Source organism: Ustilago hordei, assembly GCF_900519145.1.
Source record: "Ustilago hordei strain Uho2 genome assembly, contig: UHO2_contig_01, whole genome shotgun sequence".
Classification (NCBI taxonomy): Eukaryota; Fungi; Basidiomycota; class Ustilaginomycetes; order Ustilaginales; family Ustilaginaceae; genus Ustilago; species Ustilago hordei.
This window is the reverse complement of record NW_024545270.1, coordinates 2,311,337-2,334,325: the sequence shown is the minus strand read 5'-3', so window position 1 is coordinate 2,334,325 and position 22,989 is coordinate 2,311,337. Positions and strand designations below refer to the sequence as shown.

The 22,989-nt window shown below is 49.5% G+C and overlaps 4 protein-coding genes across 4 annotated transcripts; 2 read left to right on the top strand and 2 right to left on the bottom strand.

The window, feature by feature from the left end:
• Window positions 1–7,820: 7,820 nt before the first annotated feature.
• On the top strand, window positions 7,821–10,643 carry UHO2_00623 (uncharacterized protein; the record flags this gene model as incomplete). Its single annotated transcript, XM_041557243.1, has 1 exon — window positions 7,821–10,643. The coding sequence occupies one exon, from the start codon at window positions 7,821–7,823 to the stop codon at window positions 10,641–10,643; it is 2,823 nt and encodes a 940-aa protein (XP_041413177.1).
• A 72-nt stretch (window positions 10,644–10,715) lies between these two features.
• UHO2_00622 (uncharacterized protein) lies at window positions 10,716–11,466 on the bottom strand (the record flags this gene model as incomplete). The annotated part of the gene is made up of 2 exons (XM_041557242.1): window positions 10,716–10,928; window positions 11,023–11,466. 2 exons carry the CDS (start codon window positions 11,464–11,466, stop codon window positions 10,716–10,718), a joined length of 657 nt encoding a protein of 218 aa, XP_041413176.1.
• Window positions 11,467–12,155: 689 nt separating this feature from the next.
• Window positions 12,156–13,205, bottom strand: UHO2_00621 (putative G-protein beta subunit Bpp1; the record flags this gene model as incomplete). The annotated part of the gene is made up of 1 exon (XM_041557241.1): window positions 12,156–13,205. The coding sequence occupies one exon, from the start codon at window positions 13,203–13,205 to the stop codon at window positions 12,156–12,158; it is 1,050 nt and encodes a 349-aa protein (XP_041413175.1).
• A 4,208-nt stretch (window positions 13,206–17,413) lies between these two features.
• UHO2_00620 (uncharacterized protein) lies at window positions 17,414–20,620 on the top strand (the record flags this gene model as incomplete). Its single annotated transcript, XM_041557240.1, has 6 exons — window positions 17,414–17,587; window positions 17,657–19,236; window positions 19,393–19,729; window positions 19,781–20,203; window positions 20,283–20,305; window positions 20,350–20,620. 6 exons carry the CDS (start codon window positions 17,414–17,416, stop codon window positions 20,618–20,620), a joined length of 2,808 nt encoding a protein of 935 aa, XP_041413174.1.
• Between the last annotated feature and the right edge of the window lie 2,369 nt (window positions 20,621–22,989).

The following is a 22,989-nucleotide window of genomic DNA, read 5'->3' as shown; positions in this document are numbered from 1 at the left end:
GGATTCACAAGATTAAGTCGAAAGGGGGCTGTGCCGAAAGGGGGCATCACACATCAGACAGAAGGAGAGCATGAAGGCGAGAGGGCAGTGTTGCATAACCCTTACACCGAGCAAAATGGTAGGAGCGCAGTATCGAAGGGGATGATGCCAGCAGGGCAAGGCAGTGCCTAACAGGGGACAAAGGCCCCTCAAGAGGAGCAGGATAGGTGTTGAGGGAAAACACCAATCGAACATATAAATACTCTCTTTCTACCATAGCATTCAAGTGGACCGGCATCCACTCTGAAACTCAACTACTTACTCTATACTTACTAGGTTACATATCTTCGCAATAGCAGTGCTCTTGCAACGACTCTCAATGTGTGTGTTGTATCACTGTTAGTCGACAACTGTAGGCAGTGTTCTTCACACTAGCGGTCCAGTTCATTACTGTAGGCGGTGTTCTTCACACTAGCAGTCCAGTTCATTACTGTAGGTGGTGTTCTTCAACACCAGCAGTCCAGTTCCTTGCTGTAGGCAGTGTTGCTCGACACCAGCAGTCCAGTCGGTTATTGTAGGCAGTGTTTCACACCAGCAGTCCAGTAACTCACATCCTCTGTAGGCGATTGGCATATTGTGGTCCAGACAACATCCAAGAGCATTATCAACAGTACTATGAACACTCATACTGTAGGGGAGGGTGTATCACTCACTCACCAACAAACAACGTCCATGCCGCACAACCTCTGAATGGAGTGTTCAAGGCGGTCAGTCGAGACTTACTAGGCGACGACGCTTGGTTACATTTAGGCGAATCATATCGAGTAGTCCTTACTCAATCAACCTCAGCTAGTCTCTGGCGCGCGACCGCTTACATGGTGTCGACTCCTTCGACACTGCTCCTCCTCCTCAGGACCTGCTTGCTGGTTTCCTATACACTGCTCCTTCTCCTTTGACCAGTGATGGTTCCTTTGACTCTTGTCTCTCGAGCCCCTGAGTGGTAACCATCAGCATGCTCCTTGAGCTTGCTCCTCTTCATGGCTGTGCCTGGCCCTCCTCGCATGTGGCTCGTGTCCTCCTTTGCATGTGAGTCCATAGGAGTCCATGGTCTCCATGGAGACTGCACTACGACCATGCTCTCTACTGGTATCGACTAGATCTCTGATACCTGTGCTCCTTCCATATGAACCAGTGACCCTCCTGCTTCTTGAGCATTCAGGCCCATGACACCTTTGTCCCCTGTTCGACACTGTCTTGTCATGGGCCTGGATGCTCAAGAAGCAGGAGGGTCACTGGTTCATATGGAAGGAGCACAGGTATCGAAGATCTAGTCGATACCAGTGGAGAGCATGGTCGTAGTGCAGTCTCCATGGAGACCATGGACTCCTATGGACTCACATGCAAAGGAGGACACGAGCCACATGCGAGGAGGGCCAGGCACAGCCATGAGGAGGACCAAGCTCAGATGGTTACCACTCAGGGGCTCAAGAGACAAGAGTCAAAGGAACTGTCACCGGTCAAAGGAGAAGGAGCAGTGTATAGGACACTAGCAGGCAGGTCCTGAGGAAGAGGAGCAGTGTCAAAGGAGTCGACACCAGGTCATGAGGAGGAGGAGCAGTGTCGAAGGAGTCAACACCACTCAAGAGGCACAGGGGTGCCAAGCAAGCAGGAGAGGCCCCCTGAACAGTACTTGATGAAGAAGGTACTCTCTGGAGGGAGAGCAGGAGCAGCATCGCTGGTGATGCTGTGAAGAGGTATATAACCATGCTTTCTCATCATCATAGGTCAAGTGGATCCTCATCCACTCTACTCACCATACAACTAGTCAATACTTTAGAAACACAAGTACTCATTAGTTACAGTCAGCATAGCAGCAATCTATCAAGGTTGCTCCTCATCATAGTGTGTGTGTTGTATCACCACTACCTGACGTCTGTAGGCGCCCCATAGCAGGTTAGCAGTCCGGATATAGATAGAACCAAAGGCAGTAGTCCACTGTGGTCCAGGGATCACTTCAAGCGTCAAAGTCAACACACTGGACACTTGTGTTGATGCCACCAACCTTATCCCCAACACCATCAATCTCATTATCATTGACACCACCAATCTCATCACCAACACCATCAACCTCATCATCATCAACACTCACACCAGACCTTGGTGTCATCACAACCTACGCCTTGCTATTGATCGTGCTGAGCTACCCCTGAATGGAGTGTCCACAGAGGTCAGCCGAAACCTATGATAGTATATACAACGAACATCACCTGCTGTCACTGCGCAACTTGATAGTCACCGATACCGAGACAATAGCTGTCGCACAGTTTGATAGTCACCGAGTAACTCGACAGACCGACCTGGGTTTCAGGCGCGAGACCCCTGACATGTCTCTCCTGCTGGCATTAATCCCATTGATGCTGCACCCCTACTGTTTGCACAGTGTAATGGTTATACAACACTGCCCTTTTGCCTTCATGCTCTCTTTCTGCCTGATGATGTGTGATGACCCCTTTGACACAGCTCCTCCTCTTCATTTAACCAATCTCTGTTAACAGCCCCTTCTCTCTTCACTGGTGACCACCTTCTTGACCTTATCTTGTGAATCCCTTTAGCCACTTGTTGGACCTCATGACCAAACCCCTTGGTCATGTGGTCACCCCTGTGCTTGGTCCTGTGTGGCTATATGCATGTACCCCTCAAGCAGTAACCATCCATGTGATGCTGAGCTCAGTCCCCCACTCCTACATGTGGTTATCTCCATATGCTTCTCCTTCTAATGCTGGTATCTTCCTTCCTGAATCTCCTGACACTTGCTCATGTCAGCTGACTTGCTGAGGCATGCTGATCCAGCTGATCCCAATCAATCCTTGTGAGATTAACCTGGAACCCAGAGTTCAGTTGATCTCATAAATCATATGTGCTACCAGCCTGATTAGCTTCATCAATTCCCAATGATTTGGTGCCAATCAATTTGGCACACCCTTCATACATTGATCTGCTGACCCTGTGACATTACCATGAATGCCATTGGTCAATTTGGTGCACCCTTCATATGCTGGCCTGCTGGCCCTGTGACACATCCATCATAGCACTTGTGTTGTATCACCGCTCACTGACATCTGAAGGCGGTTCATAGAAACCTGCAGTCCAGATAATGATAGAACTGAAGGCAGTTGTCCACTGTGGTCTGGGGATCACATCAAGCCTACAGCCAACACACTGGACACTCATGTTGGTACCACCAAACATATCTCTCACACCAGACCTTGGTGTCAGTACCAGTTCATACCAGTTATTGATCATGCCAAGCTACCTCTGGACAGAGTGTCCACAGCAGTCAGTCGAAACCTGCAATAGCAAAACCACTACTGCATTTCCAAGCAAGAAAAGTGATAGAGACACCTCTACTACATATCTTGCCAAGAATCATAATACCACAAGCATTGTTGCATATCTTGACAGGATTCGTAATAGACGCGACTCTATTACAGATATCAGGTTTTGGGTGCATGACCTCTGACAGCTTTCAAGGGATTGATCGGAGAAGAAGTGGGAGCGGAGGATCGCGCCCTCTCGATCTGTGAGATTGCAGTTGGGCCAACACTCGCTCGATATCGCTCGGGATCCTTGCGCAGAGGAAAAACTGCATCATATACGGTATTCACCCATCACCTTGCTCTAGACCTCCCAATCACGAATGGCAGTGAACCGCATTCGACGGTGTCCGAGACACTTATCACAATCATCCCTGTCAAAGATACTAACCGAAGCATATACCTGAAAGGTCTGATGGTTTAGCCTGATATCGCTCCCTTCCAAATTCCAACAAACCCATTTCGAGACCCGATCTCACTCCCACCTTTTCACTGGATGCGAAGACAAAGGGTCTAACTATTGATATCATTACATAAATCACCTCCAACACGACTCTTTCTGCTACAGTGACATCGCCTATCTACCGTTAAGTTACTTCCTCTGACTCGGTCAATCCAGCGCGGCCGGTCCCCACTGCATAGCTTGCGCGCTTTTCCTCTCTTCCTCTTCTTTTCTTCTTGGCCGGCAATTCTTCTCCATGGTGTCCCGCTTTTTTCACTTTCTTCTAAAACCAGAACCGTGCGCCGGCCTTTCACGTCCGCTCTCTTCTTCCGGTCCTTCATTTAGAAAGCCGAGTAGATCCAGTCCATTGACAAAACCACTGCCGACATCGCTCGAAGACGGTCATACCGAGAGCTGTAAGGTTGTTGCGGAGATGCTTGCTGTAAGAATGATCTTTCATGAGAGCGGACCAGCTTGGCTGTACAGTCCCTGCCCGAAGTTTGGGGACAGGGTCCAATAGACAATGATTTAACCATCTGATAGCATATCTTCCATCTGCTTGGAGAACTGATCTCTCATAAGTGTCAGACTGAGCCAAACACACAGTGAGCAAGCTCAAAAGAAGAGCTTTCAATTGCAGTGAGTCTCAGAGCTGGCTAATACTTGAGTGGACCTCCATGCTTAGTAAGCACTTGCTCCACATGATGCTCCATTGACTCAATCACAGGATTGATATGTTCAAGTGTGATCTGGGTGTTCCACACTTCCTCTGCAGCTCTGGCAAGTTCATTCCAGGTTTTTGGTACTGGCAAGTGCTTACCAAGCAAGTTTTTGAATACATACCATATGTTCTCAATAGGGTTAAGGTCCAGCGAAGCTGCATGATCTGGGTGTTCCACACTTCCTCTGCTGCTCTTGCAAGTTCATCCCAGGTTTTTGGTACTGGCAAGCACTTACCAAGCAAGTTTTTGAATATATACCATATGTTCTCAGTAGGATTGAGATCCAGCAAAGCCAGCAGGTGTTCCTGTGTCTTAATGTTGTATTTGGCCTGCCATTGCTTGCAGATAGCAGCCTGATGACAGCTGCTGCCATCTTCAACAACTGACAGGGTGTCAGGGTATACACTAACAGCAGTTACAGCATCCTGGAGCAGGCCATTGATGATCCAATTGCAATATCTGACAGCTGTGAGGTTCTCAGTGGGATCCCATTGATTAGCCAACCCCAGTTGCTTCTTCCTTGGAGCCAATGGGAGCACAATCAATGTGGTTTTAAGGTTGAATGCAATGCCAGCCCATACCTGGATGCTGAAATGGCTGGAATGGAATGTCAGAACCATGTTGTTGATGTCTTCTCAAGTGTTTTTCTGGTGACTAACCCATGTGCATCTGGGCTGGTAGCCAACCTTGACAGCTGCCTCTTCTGTGAACAGCACACCCCTCCAATCAGTTGTGCTGTTAGCCTTGGCCCATTATAGATGTTTATGCCAGTTTTTGGCTGTCAGAAACAGCTTTTGAAGTGCAATCTGGTGGTTAATATCAGCCTGATATGCTGCTTTCCAGAGCTGTGTTATTGGAATGCCACCAAGTGATGCTGACAGCTGTTGCCATGATAGAAACAGGTTTTTGAGTACCTCATGCTGAAGGTAGCAGTCTGAGGTAGCTGTCTGGGAGCATGGACAGCTGGATTGTGCTTTTGTTTTAAAGGAACTGCACTCCTTAAAGTTATGGATGGTCTTGTGAACTGCTGTCTTGGAAACACCACTTAGCTCTGTGATTTGTCAAATTGGCAGCCTAGTATCATGCATTGCAACAATTGAAGCATGCTTCATTGGAGTGAGCTCATTGCCATGGACCATATTGGTGTTTGAAGTGTTCTTGATTAGTATGATGGTAGTGCTATTGCTCAATGATGACAATGACCCAAATGCAGGGTGTCACAGGGCCAGCGCAGAGTTCATAAGCAGCCGTGCTGCGCAGCCACCGAAATGAGCTCAGTGCACCAGAAGCAGAACTGGTCTAGACCCAGGGGCTCTGACCAATCTCACTGAGAATGGTTGGACAGTGGGCTAGGGGGAAAACCTCATTGAGAATGGCCAAGACAGTGGGTACTGGGGAGTTTCACCAAGACTGGCCCAAGATGAAGTGGATCAGCCAGCCCCACAACAAGATGAGGGCATCCCACTGAGATCGAAGGGACAACCACTGGGAGCAGGGAACGAGAGATCTCACCACCCCTGAGCATGATGAAGTCAGTGTAGGAGGATCATCACCTCAACAAGGGAGTAAGGATAGGAAGGGCAGGATAGTAGTAGGAGTCAGATAGAATGGGATGGATGGGGAGGCCATACCCTGTAAGGAAGGAGGGGGGCCATGGTGAGGTAGACACCATGGCATGAAGGTATATATACACCCCTCTGTCATAGTGAATGAGTGGATCTGGCATCCACTCTATTCTTAACTAAACTATACTCTACTGTAACATATACTTAGTTGTCCCATCACATAGTGCAATTGCAGGCCATTGCTACTAATCCAAGCAGGTGTGTCATATCACCTCTCACTGATGTCATCTGTAGGCAGTAGTTACTGCAGTCCAGATAATCACTTCTCCAAAGGCAGTACTCATACTGTGGTCCAGGCTTCTCTCATTGATTTGCCATTTGCTCATCAACACCTCAAACACTCATGTCAAGTTGACAAATCCCCATTCTGTACATTAAGTGTTCTGCAACAAGCAGGAACTGACTGTGCCATGTTACCACTGAACTGAGTGTTCACAGTGGTCAGCTGAAACTTGTTGAACAAATAATCCTTCAAGCAGTCTCAGTGAAAGTGGCCAACAGGTGCATACTCAAGCACACTCACTGAAACTGGTTGAAATCACCCAAACTGGTAGTTTTTGGGTTCCAGGCACACAACCACTGACACAGGGTAACTGACTAAATTGGGAAATTACCCAATTGTCCTCAAACTTCTGCACAGGGACTGTACTGTACACTCTTGCATCATTCTCTTGTACTGCTGATGGCTTCTCGCTTCTGGTTTGCACTGAAGCAGTCTCGCACAACTAACTAAGTGCATATCTGGACCTGCTGCTCTGTCCTTGGCAGAGTGAAATAGCACTTCATTTAGCTGCCAGTAGGACAGCAAGGAAGAATAGGGGTTTTCAGTTTGTTTTTTTTGGAAACTCAAGTTTTTTTTTGAGTTTTCACTTGCATTGAATATTCATTACTTACATAAGCTCTGCCATTTTTGGAAAATACTCTAATTTTTGAAAACACTGCTTCAGCAGTACCAATGTGGCAGAGTTTTCAGAATTGGACCTGAGTCTTCACTCACATGATGTTGCATGTGATGTTGCATGTGATTTACTCACACAAATGCCTCCAATTTTCCTGCACAGCTTGTTTTGCATGAACCCACAGTGTCAATAATGACTGTATATACTTTGATTGTGCAATGAGAGTGTCAAAGATGGTGGAGCTACAAGGTGGTTTGGATTCTGGAACTGCTTCATGTTCTGGCCAACACTACTCTAACTCTTGGTCTAAAAACATAGCTTACATTTGGGGGCATCAATTTTATGGCCTTTTTTCACTATTGGAAGACTCTAGTTTTCAAGGGCAAAATAAAACTGAAACCCTCTAATGAGGATGTGGAAATTGGGTTGACAAAAAAAATAAGGCAGCGAAATCGCGTTGTTTTGTTAAGGCTAATCGCCGATGATCCGAGGCCACTCGTCCCGATGAAGAAGGGTCCTTGCCCGGCTTCCGAAGAAAAGAGTGCGCGCATGCATGCTTCTTCTTGTCACTTTCTCAAGTTTATGCCTTGCTACGCCCACACACCGACAACGACGAGCTCGTTGTACCCCCGTGCACAACCCAGGAGCTCCACTTAGAGACACAGTCTCACCTGCTTCCGTACAACAGGAAGTTCAACATCTTCCATCGAGCTCGGCTGCGCGGGCTGATGAAGATGGAGGCTTTGTCTCCGCAACCTTCTTTCTTTTGATCAGTGACCATGCTGCCCTTCCTTGTGCCGTCCTCATCGGCAGCACGGACCTCGACACAGCTAGCTCGGAAGCTGTTGATGTCCACTAAACGCCAACTACACCCGGCTCGAAGACATACATCGACCTTTGTCGGAAACCCCTCTCGCACGGCTCGCGACGAGGAAACCGATGATGACTTCAAGGACGCATCCCAGTTGCGGCACCAGAGGACAGACAGCGACACCTTTTCGCACTTCTTCGATCGACGAGCATTTGTACCTCAGACTACTTTGTCGTCTGGCAAGCTACAGGCTTCCTACGAGATCGCTGCAGCCTCCCGCCATGCCACCTACAACTTTCGACAAGCCGTTGGCTCCCGCGACCCCACCCAAATCATCGCCGCTTACGAGGACCTCATCCGAGCTCAGCAACGCCATGCCGATGACGTCTCGGATTTATCTTCTCGCACTGTGGGGCCTTCTGACATCGGCTTCCCCGTCCGTAAAGCCGACATTCAGACTGCCATTCGATATCTTGTCCAGCACGCCCAGAGAGAAGGCTCAATGGAGTGGCGCTATGTCGAAGCATGCCAGCAGATGTTCCAAGATATGAGTCAGACCTTTGGCTTTCGTATCGGTCCAACAGACCTTCATCGTCAATTACAGGCCTGCTGTCTCGCCGAACGTTCTCGTATCGATCCTCGTGTAGCTTTCCGACAGCTCCGTGCCGATTATCCGAACTGGCGAACAACTTCGGTAGAATGGAACATGGTCATCTCCCACTTCTCTCAGCGGAAGCTGTACGCACAAGCGACCAAAGTCTGGCAAGAGATGCAAAAGCTTGGTGTGGAAGCAGAAGCTGCGCTACATAACACCATGATCAGAGTACTTACAGTCAACAACGCCAAAGAGGCCGAGGTACACCTGCATCATCTGAAGCAGAAACAAGGTGAACTAGGCATCGATACACTCACCACCGCTGTCGAAGGCCTTCGCAAGCTCATCAGCACCGGAAGGGCCAAGGACAGGGAAGCGACGATGTCCAAACTGCAAAGTTATGCAAGCCAACTTCGTCAAGCCATAGAAGCACTACCTTCAGATGCAATGGAACCTTCAGCATGGCACACCCTCTTGCGGTACGAAGCCGAGGTTCTTGGTCCCACGCAAGCGCTAGAGACGGCTAGACAGGCAAGCAGGTCAGGTGTTGCTACCTCTACAACGCTCAACGTGCTGCTTCGTGCTCATGTTGAAGAAATCAGAGAGCTTCAGAGCAGTGATGAAGCGCTAGAGCTGCTGGATCGGGTCCAATCAGCAATCGACCCCCGACGCGGGATTCAACCTGATGATCGTTGCTACAACGTCCTTATGCTTGGGTTGCTTGACAATCTTGACGCAGAAACAGCGTTGTTCGACGGAAACGCCAACTTCTTCGCAGCCGACGAAGCTGCAGCTAGACGGTGTGATCGGCTGCTTCGCCCTCAACCAACGCCAAACCAAATCCGCGAGGCGCAATTACTCTACGATCATGTCCGTTCGCTAAGCATTCCCGCTACACCTTTGCTCGTCACCCCTCTTCTTCAAGCTTATTGTGAAGCTTTCCTCCCTTCGCTGCCTTCAGCGATGAAGCTCCTGAAAGATATGCTCGATGATCGCTCATCTGCCCTGTCCATCTTCGCTCGCAAGAACTCCGCCTCGTCCCGCCGCAGACCAGCTCAGCCCTTAATGATCGGGGTGGAGATCATTCAACTGGTCCTCGATGCTTGTGTCAGACTTCGCGACATCTCCTCCGCATGCAACCTTCTCGCTTGCCTGCTGGACGCCGGAGTACCAATCAGCGCCACCCACAAGACCGACGTGTTAGGACGTTTGATGGGAATCACCACATCTTGGACCGAAGCATTCCACGTGTACCGCCTTCTCTCTCGCTTTCCCACCACCTCATCTGGGAGAAGCACGGGTCTAGACGAGCGCGGATACATCACCACACTAGAAAACTTCCGTTCACTCTCATTCCCATCTTCCACGGAATCGGACACCTCCGCAGCGCCACCAGAACACCTCCTCGCCATCCTCGCAGATATGCGCATCGCTGGCTACCGACCCACCCCATCTATCTACACCACCATTCTCAAATACTACTCCAAAACCCCCACACCCTCCTACCTTGGCGTGAAAGCAACGCACGAAGCACTTCAAGCAGACATTGCTCTCGAACCGGACCTGCCGCTCATCAACGCGCTCATGAACGCGTACAACAGAGCCGAAGAGCCAGCAATGGTGCTTGCTATCTGGGATTCGTTGCTGGCAACGCGGCAAGACATTGACGGAATCACGCTTGGTGTTGTACTCGATACTTGTGGGCGGTTTGGACTTCTAAGTGTTGCACGAAAGGCGCTAGCCACGGTCAGAAGGCTAGAAGAAGATGAAGGGAAACGAGGAAGATCAGCAATGACCAAAGGAGCATGGGATAGCTGGTTAGAGTGTTTAGCTAGATGTGGTCGTTTGGAAGAAGCGATCGAATTGGTGTTTGGAGAAATGAGAAGGAGTATATTCCGCGAAGCTATCTCTCTGCACGACCTCGATCTTATTGAAGAAGTATCAGTGACGGAATTAATCGTCCGCTCCACTCAAGCTCCCATTAGAGACACCAAAGGCAACATTATCGGACCAGACAGCAAAACTCTCTCTACCCTACTCAAATTTGCTGCTCGCGAAAGAGATCGTCGACAGAAACGCTTCACCTCTTCAAATAGATCAACTTCGATCTGGCACACGCTTCGCAATCGCATCAGAGAAGAACTCAGCTGGATCTATCCTCAGGTCAAAGCCATTGGCGAAAGTACCTCTCTCTGAAGCCCCTTCCCACATACTTCTCTCCTATAAAATCGCCGGGAAATGCTGTTTATATAGTAGAACAGGGTAGCGTTAGAGCTTTTTGTCGAAGTGTGACCCTCTAGCTTCTAAAGCTTTCTTAATATCTTCGGGAATATCACATTTCTTCAACTTAGTATAGTCATAAGTAACGCAATCCTGTGCTGCAACAGCAACAATCGTCTTTTGAGCCAAACTGTAAGCTGCACCTCTTAACATGAACCTTTCCTTTCCTAGGGGAAGTTCACATGCTTGACCCACCAAAAGCTGCAATCACCCCGAAAAAGCAATGCGTGATGTTAGCTACTATACTCTGTCGCAACAACGATATTGCTGCAGGGGTTTGAGGAGGCGGACTTACAGTATCAGGATAAACCACTGGTCTTCTATACCTAACATTGATTCCCGCAAGGATGAAACTCTTCCCTGTACCTCTCGTGATCTCCTCCCTCCTCTTCTCTGAAAAGTCATCAGATTCAGTGAGAGTGTTGGCATAAAACATTCGAGCAGATTCGAACCATCGTACGAAATGAACGTTGTTTACGTGTTGGAATTGATCGTGATCTCCCCATACAACGCGTTGTTCCCATACGGTGGTTGGATCGTATCCTGCCGCGGAGAGAGCGGAGATTCCGGCTTGCACGTCGGCGGGTGTGAAGATTTGGGTTGATGGCGGTCGAAGATCCCTGCTTTCCCCGGAAGATAGACGACTGGAGGAAGTGAATGTACGAGTTGCTAAAGCGGTGAGAGGTGTGAATACTTGACGTCTGGTTGTGAGACCTATGGTTCGAGCTATATATGCCATCCTTACCAATCATACCACTACAGAGATGCTCTGAAAGGTGCTGAAAGAAGAAGTATGGTGCTGAACAGTGGGAAAGAAGGTGGTTTTGAGTAAGAAGGAAGCAAACGATGGTATTTGAAAGGGAAGAGTTGCGGGGTAAGCCTTCGGTTTGGGCCGACCAAAAAGCCGAAAGCTGGTCAGTAAGTGAGAGAAAGCAACACGCTTCTTACGCACGGGGCAAACAGAAAATTGACCCCTTCCCCAACCCTCAGCCGTATCACATCACACAGCACAACACATCTTCTCTCGGCACAGAGCGAGGTCGTTGACCATAACAATAACACTCTCATTTGATTTGCAGCGATAAGGGTTCACAGCCAGGGACGTTGTTCACATATAGACTGTGTATAATTGAAGAGCCGAGCGCACAGAGGACAAAAATATGAAAAGAGCCAACAGAAGAATGAACCAGAAGAGAGAGAGAGGTATTGAAGGTGCTCCAGTATAAAGAGTGAAGCTATCTTGTGAGGTGAAGGGTGGAAAGATGCTAAGAGATATGCTTTGTGGGGGTGACGATGGACGAGGCAGCTGACGTTTTGATTCGATGCTGACTCGGAGCGAAGGTGAGGAGAAGGAGGGGTATAGACCAGTCTCGATGTCGACTGATGTGTGCAGTGAATGGAATGGACAAGACCTTTGCCTGCGAGAGCTTAGGCCCAAACAAGGAGACGAGAATCCCAACTGCCTGTGCAAAGAGCCATACCATCCGTGCTTACACCCAGACAGGAAACACGATTCTCGTGCGCAGCAAGCACACCGACACGCTCGCCCTTCAGCGTATCCCAAACGTTGCAAGTGTAGTCGTCGTACCCAGCGAACAAGATACGACCCGAGACGGAGAATCCAACGGAAGTGATACCGCAGAGAATGTTGTCATGGGTGTATGTGTTGAGTTCGCGATCAGCACGAAGGTCGAACAGACGGCACGAAGCGTCGTCGGAACCAGTAGCGAATGCATCACCGTTAGGGAAGAACTGAACAGCATTGATATCGCTCTCGTGACCAGCAAAGGTCTGGACGGCTTTACCAGATCGAATATCCCAAACCTTGGCCATGGCATCACAAGCACCCGAAACGAAGACGTTGGGGTTGGGACTGAGCGAGATGCTCATAACGTCACCAGTGTGGTCGTTGAACTCGGTGATGCGTGTACCCGAACCAATGTCCCACAGAATACAGCTCATGTCGCCCGAAGAGGTGAGAATCTGCTGATCATTGAGGAAGCGACAGCAACTGAGGTAACCAGTGTGTGCCGAAAGCTCCCTACCGACCTTGATGTTGTTGGGATCGCGACCGCGAAGAGAGTAGATGCTGCAGATATTGTCGAGACCACCACAAGCGACCCAGTTACCCGAAGGTGCATAGGCACAAGTCATTACCCATGACGAACGGAGTGGAATGGCGTGAACCTTGTTCGTGGTGTAAGCATCCCAAACGATGAGCTTGCCATCTTGAGAAGCAGAGACGAGGTGACGCTTGTCGTTGGCCCAGTGCATGGCGTAGATCTTGGCAAGATGACCTTTGAGTGTTCTTCGTGGTTTCATGACGATTCTTGGCAATGGCTCAATGTCGTTGGCCATGGCGCGAAGGCTGGTATCTGCCATCTGATCCTTCTTGGCACGGATCTTTTCTTTGAGACCGTCGGCCTCGCGTCGTGCGGCGGCGATGCGCTCCTGCAAGTCGGCTCCTGGTACTGACATGGTGGAGAAGTGGTCGGGGCTAGGGATGCAAGGGTACTTAGATATGGGGTTAGTGGTAGGCTAGAAGAAGGTCGGACTGATGCGACGAACGTTGAACGGCTGTACGTGGATGAGAGCCGCAAAAGACGGTAGTTCGGGTTGGAGGCTATGCAAGTGGATTGCCGCGTGATTGGATGCCAAGCAGTCGCGCGGTGGATGCAGAGTTAAGAGGGATGATTCAACCGACTGTTGAGAGCGTGTGCACACGGATGGTGGTCGAACTGGGGCCAGCAAATGGACCGAACTGCTGTATGTGGATGGTAAAAAGTTATCGAGAATGATGAAGCTCCTGTGTGATCAGTCGTGTGTGTTCAAAAGGAATAGAAAATGCTAGGGTTGGCGCGTCTGCACGGATCCAAGGTCGAGTCGAGGTTTAGGTTGAGGTGAAAAGTAGTGATGGTCGGGAAACGTCACGTCGACCAGGATGTGACGAGCGCGAGGTGGGAGCGATCGGTGGATCGAGACGAGACGAGGATGGTGGAGATCCGACAAGGTTGGTCTCGTGATGAAGTTGAAAGAAAAGATGAGAAAGGGGAAGGATGGAGGCAGGGGCCTCGAAAGCGTCGTCGAGTGTCGATCCGAAGTTCCAAAGCGCGGAACAGAGCCAAAAGAAAAGAAGAGGGGCAAGACAGACAGACACACAGAGACGAAGATCAGCGGGCGGGCAGAGGCGACAGAAAAGAGAGAGAGAGAGAGAGAGAGAGAGAGAGAGGGCGAGGCAGGAGGGCTGAGGACACTCAAAGTGAAAGGGTGAGCAAAAATGCGACACGTTCAGTTCAAGCAAGGGGCAGCCAGCCATCCCGCCTTACAGCCAGCCAAAGGGAGAGACAGACGAGACTGGAGAGTGGGGCTAAGTTGACCAAATTGGATTGTCAGCTGCTGCGCCAGCCCAGTAGAAGGCCGCTTGTCAGACCTGAGAAAAAGGGAAGAAGGAAAATCAGAATTTAGCAGAGAGAAAAAGAGAGGGCGGCTGACAGGCAGGAATGAGGCAACACACGGCAATTCGAGATGTGGAGACAGAATTGAAGAGAAAAAAAAATAATAAGAAAAAAGCAAAAAGAGAGCACAGACCTGCTCGCTACAGCAGCCGTAGAAGCAGACTCTAATTTCTAAGAACAGCCAAGTGAGTTGAAAATCAGCAGCAGGAATTTCTTTTGTGAATTTAGGCCTAAACAGTAAGTTAGTCACACGGTGCGGATGGACCGAAAGTGGCCCATCTCACATCATTCATCTCTTTGAAGTGCCGTGTGGGTGAAGAAAGGGTTTCAAGAGAGTCTCGTCGGAAATACTTTTCTAAGCTTGACAGGTGACGGCCTACCCGAAATCTTGCTAAGAGGAGGGCTGAGAGACGAGCGAGACAAGGGCGCGGATAGTGTGTGTGCGTGCGCGCGTGTGTGTGTGTTCGGATGGTAAGTGCAGAGGCGGGGCGTGCGCTCGTTGGAAATTGGTTGATGCTTCACTGGGTTGAGAAGGGTTTGCTTGGCTGAACCTCCGCATGCACACAACTGTATGAGCCAGCGCAGTGGGGGAAGAAACAGTTGAAGTTACGCCGGAATAACCAATATGTGAGAAAGCCAAATCACTGATAGACTGAGGGATATGCATGCATGGCCAACATGTGGCAACCAATCAGGAAAATGTCCAAGGAGAAAACACCAAAGCTAAAAGAAGACAATGCTGAGACAACATGCAATACCCTCAGTTAGTGGGGTGAAGACAGACTTTCTCATGGAAGGAACAAAGGCATATATACAAGGAGTCCTGTAACCCTAGTTCATAGGAAATCTTAAGCATTGCAGTTACCATACACCTGTGTGATAAGAGCTAGCAAGTAGCTCTATGAGGCGGTGCCATGCAGCTTCAATCTTCAACTGAAACGACCACGCAGTAGCACATTTTCGCTCGCTCTCCGATTTTGCATCTCGGCAGCTGCCCGCCCTCTTTCTATCTTCGTGTTCTCTGAGCCTGAATCTAGAAGCCGAACTGAGAAGAAGCACCTGGACGCAAAGACAGACGACTGAATGCGATCGCAGAGAGAGAGAGAGATTGCAAGGCTTCTTTCAGGTGAGAGGGAGGCAAGCTTGACAGCTCGGGCCAGGCACGGCACACGGAGCGAATGGGTCGTCTTTCAAGCTGATCTGATCTGATCTGTAAACGATCTCGTCTCATCCCTTGTTCCCTCCCATCCAACTCGCCAGGGTCTCAGCCACAGAGCCGTGCGCTTCTCACACATATATCGCCTTTTGAAGAGACTCGAGGTCAGGCTGAAATTCCGCTGGATAGCTTTCTGACAGCAGCAACACAAGGAGGCTGGCTGTCGGCTACGCCAATTGTGCGCCATGCTCCTCTTGACAATAGTTCATCGGGCACAACTGACTTTCAGATCTACCGATGATCCTGAATCATCTGCTAAAGTGTGACTGAAGCCAAAAAGTGAATCTGGACCCCTCGCTCTTGCCGCTCATCGCACACACTACTGCCATCTGTTGAAGTTTGGGTCCCGATACTGGCGATCGGGGAGAGTCTAAGTACGATGTCACTGCTAGTTATAGACAGAAACAAATATACTCATTTGACTGAAGGAATGTGGCAGGAGCCTAGTGCTCTCGGCTTGATATACAGCATGCACATAAACTGTCCCATAATTTTACATGTCACCATACATCACTCTAATGCTCAATAGCTATAATTTGTATTGCCACACTGTCTGATATCATCTGAAAGCCCTGCTTCTTCTCTCCAAGACTGTGTAATTGATATTGACATTGACTAAAAAAATGTGCTATGAAGAAGAGCCAAATTTTTTATTATTGTGGGACAGTTTATGGAGCATGCTCCCAAATAGTGACACCACTCCATTCCTGACCTTGTGGGCTTTTGACTACAATGAAACTTGCAATGTAACTTGGTGGGTGTCATGGGCCTGGATGCTCAAGAAGCAGGAGGGTCACTGGTTCATATGGAAGGAGCACAGGTATCGAAGATCTAGTCGAGATCAGTAGAGAGCATGGTCGTAGTGCAGTCTCCATGGAGACTGTGGACTCCTATGGACTCACATGCAAAGGAGGACATGAGCCACATGTGAGGAGGGCCAGGCACAGCTGCGAGGAGGACCAAGCTCAAGGAGCAGGCACAGCCACAAAGAGGACCAAGCTCAGATGGTTACCACTCAGGGGCTCAAGAGACAAGAGTCAAAGGAACTGTCACCAGTCAAAGGAGAAGGAGCAGTGTATAGGACACTAGCAGGCAGGTCCTGAGGAGGAGGAGCAGTGTCGAAGGAGTCGACACCAGGTCATGAGGAGGAGGAGCAGTGTCGAAGGAGTCGACACCAGGTCATGAGGAGGAGGAGCAGTGTCGAAGGAGTCGACACCAGGTCATGAGGAGGAGGAGCAGTGTCAAAGGAGTCGACACCACTCAAGAGGCACAGGGGTGCCAAGCAGGAGAGGCCCCTGAGCAGTACTCGATGAAGAAGGTACTCTCTGGAGAGAGAGCAGGGGCAGCATCGCTGGCAATGCTGTGAAGAGGTATATAACCATGCTTTCTCATCATCATAGGTTGAGTGGATCCTCATCCACTCTATTCACCATACAACTAGTCAATACTTTAGAAACACAAGTACTCATTAGTTACAGTCAGCATAGCAGCAATCCATCAAGGTTGCTCCTCATCGTAGTGTGTGTGTTGTATCACCACTCCCTGATGTCCATAGGCGCCCATAGCAGGTTAGCGGTCTGGATATAGATAGAACCGAAGGCAGTAGTCCACTGCAGTCTGGGGATCACTTCAAGTGTCAAAGTCAACACACTGGACACTCGTGTTGACACCACCAACCTTATCACCAACGTCATCAACCTCATCATCATCAACACTCACCAACCTTATCACCAACGTCATCAATGTCATCATCATCAACACTCACACCAGACCTTGGTGTCATCATAACCGAAGCATTGATATTGATCGTGCCGAGCTACCCCTGAACGGAGTGTCCACAGAGGTCAGCTGAAACCTACGACAGTATATACAACGAACACCACCTGCTGTCACTGCACAACTTGATAGTCACCAATACCAAGACAATAGCTGTCGCACAGTTTGATAGTCACCGAGTATCTCGACAGACCGACCTGGGTTTCAGGCGCAAGACCCCTGACACAGGGGACCTAACCATGAGGAGACCGACCCTTCATGGAAACGAGTTTGTCTCAGCAGAGTGCATACTACAAGCAGCTCTGGAAGATGGACCCATAGGGTTCATGCTGTTGGAGGAGCCACCATCATCACTCCTGGCCTTTGGTTTTGTACCTACAGGCGCAGACAAAGGAGTAGAGATGGAGGTGGAGGTAGACAAGGTGGTGATGGCTGCAGACATACCAAAGCCATACCAACACCTGTGAGATGTGTTCGATGAGGTGGAAGCAGACAAGCTGCCCCATCATACCAAGCATGATCTCCACCTCGAGTTGATAGAAGGAGGTAAGCCACCTCAAGGGCCCCTATACCTTAAGGGACCCAAGGAGATGTCTGAGTTGAGGAGGTACTTGGATGAGAACCTCGAGAAGGGGTTCATAAGACCATCGAAGAGCCTGGCACGATCACCAGTGCTCTTCATACCAAAGAAGGATGGAGGTCTCAGACTCTGTGTGGACTACAGAGGTCTCAACGAGATCACTGTCAAGAACAGGGCACCATTGCCCCTCATTGAGGAGCAGCTGTTCCTACCCAGGAAGGCAAGGATCTATACCAAGCTAGACCTTAGAGCAGCATACAACCTCATCCAGATTGCTAAAGGAGATGAATGGAAGACAGCTTTTGGCACTCAGTTGGGACTCTATGAGTACCTAGTGATGCCCTTTGGCCTAGCCAATGCTCCAGCTCACTTCCAGTCATTCATCAATGACATCTTCCGAGACATCATTGGGGTATATGTGGTAGTATACCTAGATGACTTCCTGAGCTTCAGTGACACTGAAGAGGCACATGTGAAGCATGTCACTGAGGTCCTCACTCGCTTAAGAAGCAACAGGCTCTTTGCTAAGCTGTCGAAGTGTGAGTTCCACACCAAGACAGTTGAGTTCCTGGGGTACATCATCAAGCCGATGGGCATAGAGATGGACCCAGAAAAGGTGCACACTGTCAAGGAGTGGCCAATGCCAGAGTCAATCCATGACATCCAAAGGTTCCTGGGTTTTGCCAACTTCTATCAAAGGTTCATAGCCCACTTTGCTCACATAGCCAAGCCCTTGACATCACTGGTAAAGCCTATAGAATGGTTCAAGAAGTTTGAGCTACCAGAGGAGGCCCAACAGGCCTTCCACAAGCTCATCCAGGCCTTCACATCTGCAGGAGTGCTTCAGCACTTTGACTACCACCTTCCAACAAGGTTGGAGACCGATGCAAGTGACTTTGCTATAGCAGGAGTACTCAAGCAGGAGCATGAAGGACGATGGCATCCAGTGGCCTTCTACTCTAGGAAGATGTCCTCTGCTGAGAAGAACTATGAGATCCATGACAAGGAGCTCCTAGCTGTGGTCGCTTGCCTTACTCAGTGGCGACACATGCTAGCTGGACTACCAAGTCAACTGGTCATCCTCACTGACCATGAAGCTCTCAAGTACTTCAAGTCACAGAGATGCATCACAGGCCAACAGGCTCGATGGGCAATACTACTAGCAGACTTCGACTTCATATTGCAGTATCGACCAGGAGACAAAGGTGGTGAACCCGATGCTCTCACCAGAAGGACAGACATGCAACCAGCTGGTGAAGAGCAGGATCACAATGTGAGGCAACTACTGCCTCCTCGAGTGTTCAAAGAGACAGCAGACCATGACTTGATCCTAGTGGCCCCTATGAACTCGATGGAGTCCATAGCATCAAAAGGTCTCAGAGACCTGGTCAAGATCTTCCAGCCCTTAGACCAAGAGCTACAGGAGATACATGCAAAGAAGCCCTTTGAGGTCAAGGACAACCTATGGTATAGTGGAGGAAGGTTGGTTATCCCCAAAGTGATCATGCCAGGGAGGACCAACAACTGACACTCAAGGAGTGCCAAAGAGGTAGATGGACAGTCTCTCTCTGTAGAGCACCTGTGATTCATGGTGATGACTCAATGCCATGATGGCATCACTGCTGGACACATGGGAAGAGATGCTACCATCAAGGCAGCCCAACGACATTACTGGTGGCCAAACATGACAGCTTGGATTGCAGACTATGTAGCAAGTTGTCCTGTATGTGCTAGATACAAAGCTCCTCGACACTGTCCATATGGTTTGCTACAGCCACTAGCAACACCAGACAGGCCCTGGGGCTCCATATCTCTCGACTTCATCAAAGGACTACCACCATCAAAGAAGTATGACTCCAAGACCTATGACTCTATCTTAGTCATTGTTGACAGGTTAACCAAGTTTGCCATACTAGCTCCAACCCATAAGACAGTCATGGCCAAACAGACTGCAGTGTTGCTATATGGACACATGGTTAGACTTTTCGGATACCCAGATCACATGGTCTCAGACTGAGGCAGGCAGTTCATATCAGGAGCATGGAAGGCATTTGCAGAACAAATGGGTGTGAAGCACTCACTTAGCATGGCCTACCATCCTCAAACTGATGGTCAGACAGAAAGGGTCAATCAAGTCATCAAGCAGTACCTAAGGATGTACTGCAACTATGAGCAGAATGACTGGGCCAACCTGCTGGACACTGCAGCCTTTGTATACAACAACACGGTCCACAACAGCATTGGTGTCTCACCATTCTTTGCATGCTATGGATGGAACCCCAAAGCTCATCCTGACATCCCTCAACGACTAGGAGTCAATGATCCAGGTCGCTTTGAGTACCTCATGGATGGAAAGGAGCGTTGCAAGTACCTCCAGGAGCAGATCAGAGAGGCACAATGTAGATCAGTAGACCAGTATTACAGGAAGCACAAGGACATTGAGTTCAAGGTGGGTGATATGGTCTATATCAACTGATGGAACTGGAAGACAAGGAGACCCACACCCAAGTTAGATACCTGGTTTGCAGGACCCTACCCAGTTCAGGAACAGGTAGGATGCTGAGCTTATCAAATCACATTGCCAGCAAACCTGAGGGTGCACGATGTGTTCCATGTCTCCATGCTTGAGCCAGCAAGAACAAGTTCTCTTCCTCAACAAGCTGAACAGCACATCATACCATCACTTCCAGATGAGGACCTCAATTTCGAAGTCAACGCACTCATCAACAAGCATTCACACAATGGGATGACAGAGTACAAAGTGTTATGGAGCGGGTACTCAGAAGAAGCTGCTTCATGGGAACCAGTAGAGAACCTCAACTGTCCCAACCTCATCCAGGAGTATGAGGTGTCGGAGGGGGGATGAGCGAGTAGACAAAGTAGAGAAAGGAGGAGAGAACAGGAGGAGTAGAGAGAGGAAGAGGAAGGAGGATGACGTTGAGAGAAGGAGGAAGGATGATGTTGGCGATGTTGTCGAGGAGGAGGAGGAGGAGGAGGAGGAGTCAGCATGAACCAGACCAGAGCATGCCTCGACGGAGCTCGGCTCTTAAGAGGGGGGTAGTGTCATGGGCCTAGATGCTCAAGAAGCAGGAGGGTCACTGGTTCATATGGAAGGAGCACAGGTATCGAAGATCTAGTCGATACCAGTAGAGAGCATGGTTGTAGTGCAGTCTCCATGGAGACCATGGACTCCTACAGACTCACATGCAAAGGAGGACTGAGCCATATGCGAGGAGGGCCAGGCACAGCCACAAGGAGGACCAAGCTCAAGGAGCAGGCACAGCCACGAAGAGGACCAAGCCCAAGGAGCATGCAGATGGTTACCACTCAGGGGCTTGAGAGACAAGAGTTGAAGGAGTCGACACCAGGTCATGAGGAGGAGGAGCAGTGTCGAAGGAGTCGACACCACTCAGGAGGCACAAGGGTGCCAAACAAGCAGCAGGATAGCAAGGAGGAGGAGCTGTGTCGACTCCTCAAGCAAGCAGGAGAGGCCCCTGAGCAGTACTCAATGAAGAAGGTACTCTCTGGAGAGAGAGCAGGAGCAGCATCGCTGGCGATGCTGTGAAGAGGTATATAACCATGCTTTCTCATCATCAAAGGTCGAGTGGATCCTCATCCACTCTACACTCACCATACAACTAGTCAATACTTTAGAAACATAAGTACTCATTAGTTTTCAGTCAGCATAGCAGCAATCTATCAAGGTTGCTCCTCATCGTAGTGTGTGTGTTGTATCACCACTACCTGACATCCGAAGGTGCCCCATAGCAGGTTAGCAGTCTGGATATAGATAGAACTGAAGGCAGTAGTCCACTGTGGTCCAGGGATCACCTCAAGCATCAGTCAACACACTGGACACTCATGTTGACACCACCAACCTTATCACCAACACCATCAACCTCATCATCATCAACATTCACACCAGACCTTGGTGTCAACAGAACCTATGCATTGATATTGATCATGCCGAGCTACCCCTGAATGGAGTGTCCACAGAGGTCAGCCGAAACCTACAATAGTATATACAATGAACGCCACCTGCTGTCACTGCGCAACTTGATAGTCACTGAATGACTAGCTCACCGAGACAGATACCAAGACAATAGCTGTCACACAGTTTGATAGTCACCAAGTATCTCGACAGACCGACCTGGGTTTCAGGCGCGAGACCCCTGACAGGGATCCACTCATATGCTATGGTAGAATGAGAGTATTTATGCATCCGGTTGGTGTTTCCCTCAACACCTATCCTGCTCCTCTTGAGGGGCCTTTTGTCCCCTGTGTCACGGGGGGGATGCGCAGAAGCTAGAGGATCTGTCAAGCTCATATGAAGGGAGCGCAGGAATCAAGGGATCAGGCAGATCGTGGGATTTGAAGCAGAATTCACTGAGATTGGTAATAGTACTGACTCTATGACAGATCTCATCGAGATTGGCAGGAAGGAGGATAGTACTACGAGCCCAGGATTGGCTCGAGGGAAGATGGTACTATGGATCACACCGAGACCAGTGATATGAGAAGGGGTATGGCAGATTCCGCCAGAATCAGTAATAGGAGAGATCCTATCACAGATTCCGCCAGAATCAGTAATAGGAGAGATCCTATCACAGATTCCGCAGAGATCAGCGATAGGTACAGGCATACCACGAGCTTCTGTGGGGGGAGTGGAACCAAGCACTGCCAAGAGGGGGACTGAGCTCAGGAGCATGCAGCTGGTTACCACTCAGGGGCACACAAGATAGGGGACCATTGCTGGTCGAAGGAAGGAGAGCTGTGTAAGAGAAACTGGCGAAGAGGACAGAAGGAGGAGGGGCAGTGTCGATGGAGTCGGCACAGCTCAGGAAAGGCAGATGGGACAATGCAATGAGGAGGAGGGGTCTCATTGAAGACTCCTGTGAAGTACTCGACACAGAAGGTACTCTCTGGAGAGAGAGCAGGAGCAGTGGCACTGGTGCCACTGTGAAGAGGTATAAAGCCATACCTTCTTGTCACTAGTGGTTGAGTGGATCCTCATCCACTCTACTCACCATACAACTAGTCAATACTTTAGAAACATAAGTACTCATTAGTTTTCAGTCAGCATAAGTTGCAATCAATAGATTGCTCCTCATCGAAGCGCATGTGTTGTATCACCGTTTCCTGACATCCGAAGGCGGTTCTAGCAAAACCAGCAGTCTGGATATCGATAGAACCGAAGGCAGTCATCCACTGCGGTCCAGGGATCACTTCAAGCAT